A 16,870-nucleotide genomic window follows, 5' to 3' on the forward strand; every position below is an offset into this window, starting at 1 on the left:
AATTATTTAACATTCAAAAATGTATGCAATAAAAACTTTTTAAATGACAAAAAAGATTTGTAAAAACTGCCATCTTACAGTCCTAAATCAATATTGGCTTCATTTGGCCCAAATACAGAGGTATAATGATGGCAGAATCAGGGCTGGTAAATTCCAAATGAGCAAGGAGCCAAGTAATTATAATCAAGTAAGGGGGAAAAGCAAAGATAACAATTTTTTAGCATATAATCTTTGCTAAATGTTCTAATTGACCTGTCTGGATTACAAATAGACTGGCTTCCCTCTTTGGGGATTAATGATAATGTATCCTTTAGTGCATTGGTTCCCAACCTTTTTGAGCATACAGATCCCTTTTCAATCTATTAAAATTTCCCAGGGGCGAAAGAAAAGAAAAGGTGGGCCCAAAATTATTTTTAAACTTTCCACAGACCCCCCCGGCATTACCGTCACGGGCCAGCAGAGGTCCATGGACCACAGGTTAGGAACGACTGCATTAGTGGTACCGTTGTAATTTTGGTCATCATTGTATGGGAAATCCATGAGAGGGAGTTAAAGGGGACAATGTCATAATGTTTTCATGCAGAATTTCTCCCTAATTGTTCTGGCAGGGCTCAGCATATACCTATTGCTTCCTTGTGATTCACAAGGTAGAAGCCAGAGACACCCACACTAACTATGGGATGCACCTTAAGCATTGTCCCCTGTCCTTGGCTGTACATTGAAGCCACAATGTAAGGGCTTTTGCAACTGGAAGTATTAGCTTCAGAAAATTGATAGAACCTCTGATTGTGTTAGATTTCTAATCAACTATGCTGGGAATGGGGAAAGAAATGCCCATCTCCTCTCTGAATGTATTCTGACTTTTCAGAGAGCTGTCAGTAGAGCTATAGGCAAAAGGTGACATACTATGAGATGGCTGACATCCTTTCCATCCAAAGGCACTCTGCACCTGAACCTGTAGGGCATGATTGGGTCCTTAGGCAGAAATTTACCATCCTTTTCCAAAATGATTATCTCATTGGTAAACTAGAGGCCGCAAGATCCATTTATTTTTAACTTTGATATGCTTGAAATGGAATAAGAGAACTTTTGTGATAATTTAATTCCAGTCATCTGGTGTTTAGCCACTCTCTGCTGAGTGAGAGCACACCTGTGCACGCCAGATGATAGTGTAAATTAAAAAAGAGGCTTTCTTTGTCAATCACTGTCTACCAAGCAGTGATTATCAAAAGCATCAGGACCATAAAATAATTGGGAAAATATCAAAGAGCAGAAAAAAAAGACTAGATCCTAAAAAGAAATAATGAATTTATACTAACCAATAAGTCTACTTCACTTGCTTTGCTCCATCCTACCTTCAGCAGTCTGATCCGAACAAACCTTATTGGATCTTGCGCCTAGTCATTGAACAGAGTGAGGCAGACATGCTGGAATTGAAGAAGGACACAGAGAGAGCAGATGAGATCAAAGCCATGAAACAAGCATGGGAGTCTGCAGAACCAGGAAGAGCTGTCAAGGTAATCAGAGCTCACCCAAAAGTGGTTCCTGTCAGGACAGTGCCAGTTAGGAGATCTGTTTTCACTCCCCAGGAAGAGGGACAATATTGCATAAAAAATTAAAGTCTGAGAAATACTGATGGGAGTGGATTAAGAGACTTCCCCTGGGGGCAAACCTGTAAGGAAATGTTTCACATCCATTACTTGGGTCCTACGCCTGCAATCAAACCCATTCAGCAAATCCTGCATCAGATTGCAGGAGTGCAGTGGAAGTTTCACAGAGGAAAATTTTGAAAAGCTTACTGAGGAAAAACAGTGAAGTCAGTTAATTCTTGCTTTGTAATTTAGTCCAGAGTAAACAAACATTATTTGCTGTTGCTGTATCTAAATGAAATTCAAAAATGATTTTTAGAGATTTTTTTTAATTTCGAAAAAACCAGATCATAGTGTTAAGAACACAATCCAAACTTCTACAGAACCTATAATTGCTTGTTAGCGAGGAACACTTTAAATTCTGCTTTTTGTAAGAGTTCTGTTTTTTATTGTTAACAAAAGGTTGTTTTTATTGGCTAATGTAAACAACCGATTACAAAAGTAATTTTTTTCACTCTAAGGGGGAAAAATATTCAAATATTTATTTTATTGTTGATTTCTTATGTCAGTTTACACACTGACATAATATATGTTATATGATAGCATAACAGGAGGAAAGGAAATGTGTAAAACAGACTTTGTTTCTCCAGATATATTTGCACATCCATGTACAAATCTCAGTTTTTGCTTCCTGCCTCAGGCAGAGTTATAGGCAACAGACTACTGATGCATTGTTCATTGATTTGCAAGACAGCGATCGTATCATATATATGGCATATACTGTATATATTCAGTATGCAAAGCCTATAGTAATAAGAAAATGAGCCACTTGAGTTTTAAGCTGTTGTTAAAATTGCATTGCATGCTCTTCATTTTATTGAACCACAATCAATGAAGACTTATTTAGGGGTTCTTAAGCATTCTCTTAAGATGCATATGTCAATTTACTTCCCACGGGTATGGCACGTTAAAACTAAATAATATATACAGCCTCTTCATGACTTATGAACCGGTTACGGACCAAGCAATTGGCCGTAACTTGGTTCATTCATAAGTTGGACCCATTAAAGTTACACGCGACCGTGCTGTTCGTAAGCGTGGATCACGTTCGTAACTCGGGGTCCACCATTTATGGCAGCTTTGGTCGTAAGTCGACCATTCGCAACTCGGGGACCGGCTGTATTTTTAAAACATATATTTAAAAACTGAATGTCAGATATTGATTTAAGCAATCTGATCCACAGGCTCCTACAGCATATTTGGGATACAAGTCACTCTCCCATATTTATCCTTTTTCTTATATGGCTCCCTAAGCAGCTGTGACGGATGAGTTTCTTAGGGTATATCCACACAGCAGGGCTTAACTCAAAATAAGCTACTCAAATTGAGCTACATCAAATACATAGCTTATTTCGAAATAGCTTATTTCAAAATTGGGCGTGCCTACACAGCACTTATTTCGAAGAGCGCTCTTCCTCCAACTTCCCTTACTCCTCGTACAATGAGGGTTACAGGAGTCGGAGTAAGAAGTCCTCTAGCTTGACAGTATTTTGAAATAACTGCCTGTTGTATAGATGGGGAATAAGTTACTTCGAAATAATGCTCATTATTTAGAAATAATGCTGCTGTGTAGATGTACCCTTAGTGTATGTCTGCACATCGAAGAATCTTCAGAAGCCACCTGTTATTTCAGTTTTTGGTTTTTTTTAAATAATGGGCACGCTATTTCAGCATCTCAGTAACCCTCATTTCACGAGGGTTAAGGGATGTCTCAAAATAGCACTTTATTCGAAATTTGGTGCTGTGTAGTCAGCACTAAATTTCAAAATAGAGTATTTTGAAATATATTTGAAATAAGTACGCAATTTGCGTAGCGCAAATTGCATATCTTATTTCGAGTTTGGAATGCAGTGAAGACATAGCCTTACTGACCAAAACAAAACTACTCACCAATAATCCTAAATCCTGTATCAACCCTTACTAAGGGTTTACTAGAGTTAAAAATTCCTTTTAAAGATTTCTTACATTGTTTGTTACAGTTTCCTTTTTAAAAAAAGATTGTTGACCTTTAAAATAGCTTGAGTACTTTCTTGTTTTGTTTTCTAGGCTTTTCAGGAACGCATGCACTTTATTAATAAGTGCACACGGAAGGGTTCCACTGAGCCCACGGATGAGCCCGAAAGTGTCAGTGATGCACTGGGTCCAGAGGATGGAGTTATGGGTATAACTTTGCTGCAAAATAAGTTGTCCTAGCTATAAGAATTCTAATTTAAAAATACTCAGAAGGAGAAATTACATGGTGGGCAGGAGGTTATAGAAATGAAAATTCTATGAATCACTGTAGTACAGAAGTTCCCGTGATACATCCTAAAATATAGTCCATGCATGTCCTAGCCTGCTTTTATTATAGACATGTGATCCTAGGAGATTAAATACCCATCATGCATTACTTTTTTGATGTAAACAACCTCTCTCATTAAATGCTGATGGCAAATGGATAACATAGCTCTCCTCAGGTTTCTTCAGTGCACATTGGGGTTTCAAGTAGTAAACAGAACTATAGTTAGTTATATACATTCATTTTATAAACACATACCCTGTTGAGTTATGGCTGATGTTCAAGGTCATAGCTGTCAACGTATTAAAAATTAATTTAGAAGCTGAAATATCACTATGATTCTAGGACATTACTGTCTCTTGATGTTCATTTTCTGTTTTAATGTAATGCTTATGAAAAGGACCAGCCTGACAGCATTATATCAGGCAGCATTATAGGCAGCAGCCTATTGATGCATTGTTTATAGATTCAAAAGACAACATTAGTATCATATATGTGGCATAAACAGTATATATTTAGTATGCAAATACTGTAGTGATAAGAAAATCGGCCACTTGAGTTTTAAACTGTTATTAAAATTGGAAAGTGAAGTTCTAGCCACAAAACATATGCTGCATATACTGTTGCAACACAAGTTTCTCTACTGACTCTACAGATGCCATTCAACTTTTTAGTAGGGCATATTTCTGAAGGTTCAGTTTTCATTCCTTAACAATTTCTGGATTCAGTGGCAATTCCAACCAGGGTACAAATTGTCCTGGTGTTTGTTGTTGGTTTTGCGGCACCTTTCTGTTAAGAATAGCACAGACATCATCCCAGCAGAGAGTATACAGTACCAAATACCGATCTGATTGTAGTTACATTGTCACTGAGAATGTGGGTGGAATTAAACTTGTGACTAATACATTCAAGAAACAAGAACATGCCCACGCCCACTCATAAAATTGTTAATGCTAGTACGTTGTCAAATAGCTAAATAATCTATAACTGTGTATTTAAGAACATAAAGCACAACAGCTCGCCTATCCTGCCATAATTGTGTTTTGTATGTTCACTGCAACAGCTACTGCTTACATTTGAAATGTAGCTAAATTTGTAATGTTTATTTCCTTGTATATTAGGTTGTATAACAAAGTCCCCATAATTAATAGCTACCCTGCAACTGATTTTAGCATAAGTTCTTGCTGTCTGGAGAGAGAGAGACACCAGATGTCTAGATTTCTCCCACAATATACACAAAATGTTTCTGTTTTACTACTGGCTTTTTAGATTTGTACAAAAGAGGCAATTTTAAATTTAGCAGTGGTTTTCAAACTGAGGTACATGTACCACTAGGGTTGTGAGAGGGAATATGTGATTACTGTGGGTGGTCTGTATTCTGGCCAGTATTCCAAGGACAGACCCTCAGAAACAGGACACCAGCAAGGACCATGCTAGGAGAGGAGGCTAAGGGTATGTCTACACTACCCCGCTAGTTCGAACTAGCGGGGGTAATGTAGTCATCCGCAATTGTAAATGAAGCCCGGGATTTGAATTTCCCGGGCTTCATTTGCATGAAGCCGGCCGGTGCCATTTTTAAATGCCGGCTAGTTCGAACCCCGTGCCGCGCAGCTACACGTAGCACGGAGTAGCTAGTTCGGATTAGGCTTCCTAATCCGAACTAGCTGTACTTTTCATTCCACGAGGATGAGTGGAATGAGGAGTACAGCTAGTTTGGATTAGGAAGCCTAATCCGAACTAGCTACTCCGTGCCGCGTGTAGTCGCGCTATTTGATGGCCCACGAAAGCTCATCATCTAATAAACCATCTTGTTAGTCTTTAAAGTGCTACATTGTCCTGCATTTTGCTTCAACTACCCCAGACTAACACGGCTACATTTCTATCGCTATTAAAACTGAAAAGTATTCTAACTAATAGGTTGCCAGAGCTATTAGCATAACATTAAACCTGTGAAACAGCCATTAAGTAGTAATGAAGCCATTTAACAGGCATGTGCCAACCCATAGTTATATACAGTTAGTTTCTGAATTTACTGATGAAAATATTCAGAGGGTAGCCGAGTTAGTCTGTTACTGGAAAAACTTAAAAAAAACCCAACAGTTGAGCAGCACCTTAAAGACTAACAAAATATAGAGATGGTATCATGAGCTTTCTGAAGAAGTGGGTTGTACCCATAAAAGCTCATGATACCATCTACATGTTTTGTTAGACTTTAAGGTGCTGCTAGACTGTTTGTTGTTTTTAAGTTTTTCCTGAGAAAAATAGTTGTGCATTACTATAATATGGCTAGTATTTTAATTTAAATTTTGCTTTAAATATTTTATGAGTTTGCTGCTGATATTAATAAAATCACATCTCTAAAAAATCCTTGCATAGATTTTTAGATGCATAATCTGAATATTCAGCTTTAGCCTTAAATGTTAGGATCTTCAAAAACATATAGGTTTTTTTAAATAAATTCTTCAAAAAAACACACCTTTTTTCTAAAATACACATTAAATTTTAATTAGTATAGTTCAAAAACTTTCTTCCAAAGTCTTCCTGTCCTTCCTGTCCATCCTTGCTGTAATCTTTCTCCTACCACCCCACCTGTTGAAGAGAGCCCTTAAAGGGACAACATCCCCTTTCTTCCAGATAGCTAGACAAATGAGTTTCCTTTTCTTTACTTTTGACTGTTTGATGAACTAATTTTAAAAGAACTCTCAACCAACATCAGTACCTTAGTAATATATAAAATCATTTATGTCTAAAATTTTTTGAAACATTTTAACATAAATATGGTGAAATTTCATAAACATGTCTATTGTTATGAATATCACACAATACAGTAGCATTTCCTTTTTCTAAAAGCAATGAACTTTATTATGAACACACTAAACCTCTCTGACTAATTTAAAATGTCTTTATTTTAGGGTGTTAAGATATGTAGTAATTTGGAATGATTATTTTGTGAAGAATACATTTAAAACAGAAAATCTGCTCAGAAATACTGATTAAAGACTCTAAGGGTATGTCTACACTACAAAGTTAGTTCGAACTAACGGCCGTTAGTTCGAACTAACTTTAATAGGCGCTACACTAGCGCTCCGCTAGTTCGAATTTGAATCGAACTAGCGGAGCGCTTAGTTCGAACTAGGTAAACCTCATTTTACGAGGATTAAGCCTAGTTCGAACTAGCTAGTTCGAATTAAGGGGTGTGTAGCCCCTTAATTTGAACTAGTGGGAGGCTAGCCCTCCCCAGGTTTCCCTGGTGGCCACTCTGGCCAACACCACGGAAACTCTATGCCCCCCTCCCGGCCCCGGACCCCTTAAAGGGGCACGGGCTGGCTACGGTGCCCATGCCAGGTGCAAGCCTGCGAGCACCCAGCCGGCAGACCCTGCACCTGGCACGGCACAGAGCCACCCACCCAGTGTCCCCCAGCCCACCCCCTCTTCCCGGGACCAGGCTGGCGGCTCCCGGGAGCTTGCCCTGGACCGCAAGAGGTGGGCACCTTCCTGGGCTAGTGCGGAGATCGTGGACCTCGTCCATGATCTCCGCACTAGGCACAGGAAAGTGGCCGTCTAGGGCAGGAGAGCTGCCAGCCTGGCCACCCAGGAGCAGGTGTGCATGAAAATCAAGGGGGTCCACTGAGACCCCCGACCCTGAGCCCTGAGCTTACAATGGCCGTCCTGGGTCAGACCAAAGGTCCATCTAGCCCAGTAGCCTGTCTGCTGACAGCAGCCAACCCAAGGGACCCTGGAGGGAATGGACCGAAGACAGTGACCAAGCCATTTGTCTCGTGCCATCCCTCTCCAGCCTTCCACAAACTTTGGGCAGGGACACCACTCCTACCCCCTGGCTAAGACCACTCCATGGACCCAACCTCCATGACTTGATCTCACTTCCCTTTAAACTCTGTTCTAGTTGTAGCCTTCACAGCCTCCTGCAGCAAGGAGTTCCACAGGTTGACTCTTTGCTTTGTGAACAACAACTTTCTATTACTAGTTTGAAGCCTGCTACCCATTCCTTTCCTTTGGTGTCCTCTAGTCCCTCTTTATGGGAACTAATGAAGAACTTTTCTGTATGCACCCTCTCCACCCAACTCCTGCTTTTAGAGACCTCTATCCTGTCCCCCCTCCGTCTCCTCTTTTCTAAGCTGAAAAGTCCCAGTTTCTTTAGCCTCTCTTCATATGGGACTTGTTCCCAACCCCTGATCATTTTAGTTGCCCTCCCCTCTCCCACCTCCTTTTCCCAGTCTCCCCCAGTTTTGTTCAATAAAGACAGATTCCATTTTTGAACACAATTGTCCCTTATTTTGTACATCAAGAAAAGGGGGTAGGGAAGGGTAAGTGGAAGGAGGTGAGGGAGGAATGGGGCACGAGCCCCCGATGGGGACGACTGGGCTGGCTCTGCGGGCTTTTGGGGTGGAACCTCTCCTGCAGCCCCCCAATTGCCTCCATTCCCCAGATGGCAGCCTGCAGCAAGTGCAGCTGGGCTGATGGCCGAGTGCTGTGATGTGCCTAGTGTGGGTACTCCGGGCACTCCAAGCCAGGACTGTTTTGCAAGCGGGGCACCCCTGAGAACTGTCTGTCCAGGGTGGGGGTCGGGACCCTTTAAGCGCAGCCCTCGGCTAGCCTGAGACAGCAGCTCCACGTTCTAAGTCCTCCTCCGATGCCCTGCCGGCACTGCTTCCGGCCATCTTTAAGCCTGGTTCAGGGTCCACTTAATATGGACATGCTAGTTCGAATTAGCAAAACGCTAATTCGAACTAGTTTTTTAGTCTAGATCTGTTAGTTCGAATTAGCTTAGTTCGAATTAACTAATTCGAACTAAGTTAGTTCGAATTAACGTTGTAGTGTAGACGTACCCTAAAACAGAGAAGAACTGCATCATATATTCCATAATATTTAATGTTATATTCGGCAGGACAGCTGACTTGCCCTTGCCACATAGCTTCTGCAAATAAATCTCTGACAAACTTGGGGTATATAAAAAAAAATAATTGACATTTTTTATTCCCAAGTTTAGTGCTTTTAATTAGGTACATTCAGCATGTCCAGTCTTCACAGTCTGGCATAAAATGTGCTCCATTTTCTTTAGAAAGAAATTGTAGAAGGCAGTCATTTGCTACATTGGGGCAAAGGGATTTGACTGGAAGGGGTGAGCAGAGAAGAGAGAGACATGGGGAGAGGGTAAGGTCTGGGTCGAGTATGGGCAGGCCACAGACTGAGGTGCTTGCTGTCTCAGGCAGCAGTTTCACCCAGTCCATGCTCACATTTTTGCCTTTGCGGATGATACTTTCAGATCCTTTGGGGGAGAGGTATATTTTGGAAATGACTGCTGGTTAACCTGTAATAATGTGTGTTGCTGAGCCAGAAGAGGGTAGAATTTTATTATGGGGAGGAAGATTTTCATGACAAAACAAAGTAACTGGTATGATCTATTCTATTGCAGATGCAGTTTCCCCTGTGCTTGAAATAACAGCTTCACCAGCAGCCGTTGACACAAGCCCACAAGTTCAGCAAAAGGAATGGGAACTTCCAGATCTAACCCCCTACATTAGGTAAACTGTAGCAAATGCAATTAAACGCTAAAAATAATTACCGTAATTTAGCGAATATATCCCGCACCCAAATATACCCGACACCCGAATATACCCCACAGTTTTTTCTAGTTGAGTGAAAAAATCTTGTATACCCCGTGCGCGAAAATAGCCCGCGGGGTATATAAGACTTTCTGTGCCGGGGGTATATTTATGGTGCGGGGTGGGGGAAGGGATAAGCCACTCACCGCCCCAGGTTCCAGCACAGCCGCCAGCCTCCAGGCAGGGGGAGCAGGACCCACCAGCCTCCGGGTGGGGGGAGCACTCACTGCCTGGTTCCTGCACAGCTGCAGGAAGGGGCAAGGAGATAAGCGCTCCCCCGCCCCTTCCTGCGGCTGCGCAGGAACTGGGGAGTGAGCGCTTCCCTGCCTGGAGGCTGGCGGCTGCGCAGCCACAGGAAGAGGCAACGGAGAGCTCACCACCTGGTGAGTAAAAAAAATTCTATATACCCTGAGGAGGTGTGTGCGGGGTTTTTAAAAACGAATATAACCCTCAAGTTATATTTGCAAAATGACGGTAATGCAGTCGTAGGTTTAAGACTTTACAAATAGAAGAGTTAGAAATGCGTTATATTGTCACAGAAGTTGTATAAACCGCAGTTTGCACTCTGAGGTCACTTTCATGCTATGAAACTGAAGTTAAAGTCAATAGTTATTTCACATTTACAGAGGTGTGAGTGATGTCAGAATCTGGCTTGATATTAGACTTTTGTATGTGCAAAATCTATGCCTTACTATATATGTGTGATTAATTTTCTTTCTATAAAAATAAAAAAGGAATTGAACAATAGCACAATGTGTGACATGAGAATTAAATATTTGGAACTCCCTAGACAATGCACATGTTGGCAAATTTATTTTAATTAGTGTTTTTCTCAGGTACCATACATTAAAATAAACATATGTCATGCACTTCCAGTATATTAATGTGTGATGCAAGATCCAAGTAATATATGTAATGCACATATATGTGTAATTATATATTTACATGGCTGTGTCTAATCACTGAAATAAAAATATGTGCAGCTGTCTAGGGGAAGACATACTTGAGAATGTGCATATCTAGTTTACTGCACTTAGGCCCCAGTTCACTGAAACATATGTTTTAAATCCATTTCTGTTCAGGCCAGCACTTAAGCACATCATTGACTTCAATGGAACATAAGCACATGCTTAAAGTTAAGCACATATTTAAATGCCAATTTCCTGAATCAGGGCTTTAATTGGGAAGGAAACTGAAGAAATCCTGAAGAAAATGGAATTAAGGCAGCAGAAATTTTGGCCCGGGATCTTGTCACATGTTTGACTCTTTCTAGGATTTTATGTCATGTCTTCAAAGGTTTATAATGTCTTTATTTCTCAATAAATTTTCATTAACATTATCAAAACATTCACTGATAACTGAGTACATGCAATTTAAAAAATTTGAGTTATTGTAATATGAAAAAGATGTGAAAATGTTTTGTGTGAAACACCTAAATTCCCATCCAGGTAACTAAAATAGGGATGAGCTCAATTTTACCAAAATTTTAAAGCAAAAGTTCAAGCATGGAAAATTTTGGTCAGAATAATCACTCTTTCAGTTATGATCATCTGTAAATAGTAGTTGAGAATAAAAGTTGCTTCTTAACCATACCTAGAATTATGATATTAACATTAAAATGTACAAAGTAGGTATATTGTATATAGTAGATAAGTCATGTAAAAACTCTTCTAATCTAATATGCCTTTCTTCAAAGACAAATATTTTTTATATTTCCTACAGAAAAACAATGCCTGAGCCTGTGCTAAGAAATGACTTGATTATTCAACAGCAGGAAATGTATAAAGCAGAAGAAATAAATCGTTTTAGGGAGCTTCGAGAGCTGGTCCTGGAACAAAGAGAAAAAGACCAAAATGCTCGCACATTATTGAAGCAAAATGTACTTGAAATGTATGAGAGACTACAAGTAAGTTCATGGAAAGGTTTTCTATAATGTCCAGCACCTATGTTCACAAAGCCGTTTGGACTTCCATAATAAATACAGTTCATCAGAATAAGTGAGCCTGAAATTTCACTTGTCATGTTAAAAAACAAGGTTCCCAGAAAAATATTAAGACCAAAGCAGACTGTGAAGAGCTTCAAAAAGATCTCACCAAACTAAGTGATTGGGCAACAAAATGGCAAATGAAATTTAATGTTGATAAATGTAAAGTAATGCACATTGAAAAAAATAATCCCAACTATACGTACAATATAATGGGGACTAATTTAGCTACAACTATTCACGAGAAAGCTCTTGTAGTCATTGTGGATAGTTCTCTGAAAACATCCACTCAGTGTGCAGTGGCAGTAAAAAAGCAAATAGAATGTTAGGAATAATTTAAAAAGGGCTAGAGAATAAGACAGAAAGTATCTTGGTACTCCCACATCTTGAATACTGCATACAGATGTTGTCACCTCATCTCAATAAAGGTATATTGGCATTGGAAAAGGTTCAGGAAAGGGCAACAAAAATTATTAGGGGTTTGGAACGTGTCCCATATGAAGAAAGATTAAAAAGAGTTGGACTTTTCAGCTTAGAAAAAAGGATACTAAGGGGGGATATCATAGAGGTCTATAAAATCATGACTGGTGAGGAAAAAGCAGCTAAGGAAAAGTTATTTACATATTCCCACAATATAAGAACTAGGGGTCACCAAATGAAATTAATAGGCAGTAGGTTTAAAACAAACAGAAGGAAGTTTTTCTTTACTCAGCGCACAGTCAATCTGTGGAATTCCTTGCCAGAGGATGTGGTGAAGGTTAGGACTTTAACAGGGTTCAAAAAAGAGCTACATAGATTCATGGAGGTTAGGTCCATTAATGGCTATTAGCCAGGATGGGTAGGAATAGTGTCCCTAGCCTCTTTTTCTCTGGAGGTGGGTGATAGGGGAGAGATCCCGTGAGGATTACCTGTTTGGATCCCTCACTCTGAAGCATCTGGTATTGGTTACTGGGTTGGATGGACCATTGGTCTGTGACCCAGGATGGCTGTTCTTATGTTAATACAGGAAACCCCCAACTTCCCACTGCCCGAGTTACGCGCACCCCCCCCCACACACACACACACACACAACCATTTTTGTAAGTGCGGAAGGGGCCGAAACCCCCCGACTTACATCCTTGGCCCCGCATTTATGACAGCTCATGGCACCTATCGTAAATGAAGATTCAAGTTACGACCCCCCCCCCAACTTGCGATGCTTCCCTGGGAACCAATCGCATCGCAAGTCAAGGGCCGCCTGTATTAGTGTCACACAGCATTATCTAGGTGATACCTCAAGAAATGTATTCTAGGAGCACTACTCTGTAAATAACAGTATAGCATGATGGTTCAAAGCGAGAGCAAGCTGAGTGTTGAAATGGAGCTGATACTTCCAGTTTGGCCTATTTTTGCTGTAGAGTCATGCAGTGTTTTTCAGGAAGGAGAGGAAACTTCTTAGAAAACAGAAAACTGGATTGACAAAAAAATATTCAGTGCTCTTGTTTTCAAGTAAGATATTCAAGAATACAAAATTGGTGTGTTGCAGTTTTGCTGAAATCTGCTAAACACTAGCAGGAAAGCTATTAGAGTTATTAAGCTTTCATGAAGCACAGCTACAAATAATACACTTAGCAGATGGTAAACATTAGTGCAGTATGTCAAGGTTAGGATCTGTTAAACAGATGAAGTGGATAAAGATAACGTTACAGAATTGATTTAAGCTTTAAGAATCAATAAGAACAATATGATTTTTGACAGTCAAACCACAGTAATGCATTAATCACCTAGAATCAAATGACCACAGTCCTGATCTTTTAGAGTTGAATAAGAGCCAGTGAAAGTATCCTTCAGATAAGACTGATTGATTTATTGCAGTCAATTTAATTTTCTCCTTCATAAAAGCTCCTATGTACCAAAATGAATGCATAATAGATAAACAGACATATAAGATAAACTGACTGATTAGAGGCCTGCAATAGGCGAAGGGAGCTTGCGGGACTGGGTCATTAATAAAGTACACATAATGATTTTCAGAAATTACTAGTGTTTTGAGGTGCCTTAATTTTTATGGGCCCAAGTTTTGGACTGTCTTAAAGGGGCCTGATTTTTAGAATGTTCTTTCTGAAAAGTAAAGCTCTTTAAGTCTTAAGTTGGGCACCTGAAAATCTTTAATCACTTCTGAACATCTTGGCCAAGCTAGTCAGCAATTAAAGCATTTTCATCCATAGATCTCAGAGCACTTGACAAGGACAGGTAAGTATCTTTATTCCTGTTTTCATATGTTGAATTGGAAACATGGAGAGGTTAAGGAAGAAAATTTCATAAATGAGTTTGGGGGCCAAGTCTCATTGAAGGTCAGAGGGACTTAGAGTGCTTTGTCACTTTTGAAAATGGGACTTAACATAGCATTTTTAAAAGTGCCTAAATCTAGTTGTTTAAAAAGTGACAAAAGCTCTTAGGAATTTGACTTGCAATGATTCTCAGGCTCCTATGTCTCAGATACTTCTGAAAATGGGACTATATAACTTAAAAACTTTACCCTAAATGTCTTTTCTTCACACAAATTAGTAGCAGAATTGGAACCAGAACTACAGGCCTGAGCAGTCCAGTGTAAATTACTTCCTCTTCTTCATGATGTAAAAGATCACCTGTTTGTAATCAGTAAGCAATTCTGCACAGAACAGGATTGGACTGTAGATAAGGTGTATGCATTAAAAAAGTAAGGGAGAAGTCTTCAAAGTCAGAACAGGAACCAGAAACATAATTGGCAGGGTATATGACTTTATCACGCATATTCATGCTCATTTGTTTGGGGGGGGTGTATCTGTTTTTTGGATAGGAATCATTAGATGAAGGACGAGACAGGGTTCTCAGTGCTCGGGAAGCATACAGAAGTAAGCTACTAGAGGCTGAACTTAAAAAACAAGAAGCACTAGCCGCTGAAGAGGCAGCTGTTCGAACAGAACAAGAGAAGAAAAGTCCAGATGCACAGAAAAAAAAGCAAGGAAAAAATGCAGGGAAAAAAAAGTAACTGTCTGAGAGGTTAGCTCTACCCATGGTTTAGGAAAGAATTTTAATGATGAAAATAATTATTCAGTATTTTTGTAAGTCAATATTTAGTCACCCAGAAAATGCAATTTTTTTCTCTTCCAAGTATTATTCCAAAATCCGGCTAGTATTTCTTTCTTTTTTTTAACATGAAATGTTTGTAATTTTAATATGATAAATGAAACCATTAGAGTTTAACTATTTTAACTGAAATAAAGTTTTACCCTAAAAATATTCATATTTTATCAGACTTGTTCTCTCAGTACCACATTTCTGTCCCCCTATTTTTCAATTTAAAAATGTACAGAAGAAAGCAATAGCACCTCTGAAAGTATTAGATAAAAAAGAAAATAGCTATTGTTTTTAATATGGCACAGGGAATCAAGAAAAGTTGTGTAACTTCATGTGGAAATTTCTTTAGCATTCCAAAATGTTTGCATATGTCTAGTTTCAAGAGGGTATCTAGGATCAGATCCATCTAGGAGCTTATACTTTTGACCTCACTAGAGTCAAACTAATGATGAAATTGAGCTATTAGATTATGAAGTCATTGCACTACGCAGAAACATGAACCACTTCAGTAGAGGATGATTTGTGTTATGCGTGCTTATTAAGTAGTACCATGCCACCCTATTTTATATGCAGAATTCAAAATGTTTAGAAGAAACTGTCATACGAGATAGCTCCAAACTGTTTAGCTACTAAAACTTTTTTTTCTTCGTATCTACTTCTACCCTCACAAATGCTTTCAAAACCTACCACAGCTCTCTAGACTAGCCAACTCTAACTGTCATGTCACACCATGAGAAGCTAGGCGTATGGTTGTACACTCTAAAAATTGTGACTCACTGGACCACATGACTCTCTTCCTCTCTATTTAAAATTCCTGTCCAGTTCTCATTCCAGTTTTATATCTTTTTTTTTTTAAATCTTTGAGAGGGGGCGAGTTAAGCTGAGTTCTTCTCTCAGTGAAATTCATGTCTACAGGTCCCACTGCACAGTAGATGCTTGCTTTCACTTAGTCCATGTCTACACTAGAGAGCTTACAGTGACACAACTATAATACTGTAAGCTCTCTCATGCACCCTCTCCGTACTGACAAGAGACAGCTTTTCAGTCAACATAATTACCTCACCCTCAAAGAGAGGCTAGGCTGTACTATGGCAGTGGGAGAAGCTATCCTGCCAATATAAATGTTAGTATGAGCACTATGTTGGTACAACTTACTTCACTCATGGAAATGTTTTTTTCACATATCTGCATGGCATAGTAACACTGACATAAGTGGTAGTATAGACATAGCCTTAGAGACTATGGAGCAGTTATTGGAATTTATAGCTGTTCGCTATCGGTAGAATCACTGGGATGCAGTGACAGTTACCTGGCCTTTTCCAGGAAAGCTGAAAGCACTCACTAGAGCAGCTGCTTTTATGGGTACAGAAGACTCTTCACTTTGGGGTATATTCATCACACTTGGAGATGGATGTATGCAATTTCCAGTAATTGTAGACACAAGCGTGTGCAAAACTCTATATCACAACATCTATAGGAAGTAACTTGAAAAAATTCTGAGGTCACTCAGTCATATTTAGACATTGAGCAGTCAAGCTTTGGCTGAGTAATGTACACAAGGAGGCCAGACTCTGATACAAGGAGAGTGAAAAAAATTGTTGAAATTCTATATTGGACCCAAATTGCAGGAAGTATTATGTTTTGAGTGCTGGCCATTGGCTGTGGTGAATTGTTCCCTTTTTATGGTCTATTACATAAAATAAACCATTTTTCCCCTGCCACTGAACACCAGCTATTCAGGTCAACACCACTTTGATCATCTCCTCACTATTTGCTTTGAATCCTTTTGTTACATTGGTTTAAGGGTGTAATCTGTGGGAAGGACATCTGTCATTCCACACCCACAGCACTAGCTGCATTGCTGTCTGAGTCACATTTTAAAACAGTATTTACTGTAAACACAGTCCTCAGCTATAACCAGATAGAACCTTAACAAAGTTTGGTTGCCAACATGGAACAAATCAAATAAAAATTGTGGCTTTAAACTCAGCTGTGCTGACAGTAAATGATGCTAAAAAATGACACTTTTTGTATTTGCTTTTCTCTTTTCTCCTCTTTCCATTCAGCTGTGTTCCCACCCATACCTTTGCTGCTTTTTGGGCTTTCCAGCTTCCTTCTCATCTTGAAGCATATCAGCACCCTCCTCCACTCATTCTGTGGTGTTCCTTTTCACTTCTGTGCATTATCTCGTGCGCTCATAGATACATCTCCTGTGAAGCCCAGTCTGACATTACAC

The 16,870-nt window shown here is 39.6% G+C and overlaps 1 protein-coding gene across 3 annotated transcripts in view; it reads left to right on the plus strand.

Moving 5' to 3' along the window:
- ADGB (androglobin) overlaps positions 1-14,798 on the plus strand; it is a 244,141-nt gene extending 229,343 nt beyond the window's left edge. For 2 of the 3 annotated variants that reach the window (XM_075924378.1, XM_075924380.1), the window contains 5 exons: positions 1,362-1,517; positions 3,696-3,810; positions 9,362-9,470; positions 11,274-11,457; positions 14,354-14,798. In XM_075924378.1, coding sequence (XP_075780493.1) covers positions 1,362-1,517; positions 3,696-3,810; positions 9,362-9,470; positions 11,274-11,457; positions 14,354-14,545 — 756 coding nt within the window. In that variant the 3' untranslated portion in view covers positions 14,546-14,798. The remainder of the gene's footprint in view (positions 1-1,361; positions 1,518-3,695; positions 3,811-9,361; positions 9,471-11,273; positions 11,458-14,353) is intronic. The other variant, XM_075924379.1, reaches the window with a different exon arrangement.
- The last annotated feature ends 2,072 nt before the right edge of the window (positions 14,799-16,870 follow it).

Source organism: Pelodiscus sinensis, chromosome 3, assembly GCF_049634645.1.
Source record: "Pelodiscus sinensis isolate JC-2024 chromosome 3, ASM4963464v1, whole genome shotgun sequence".
NCBI classification, from domain to species: domain Eukaryota; kingdom Metazoa; phylum Chordata; order Testudines; family Trionychidae; genus Pelodiscus; species Pelodiscus sinensis.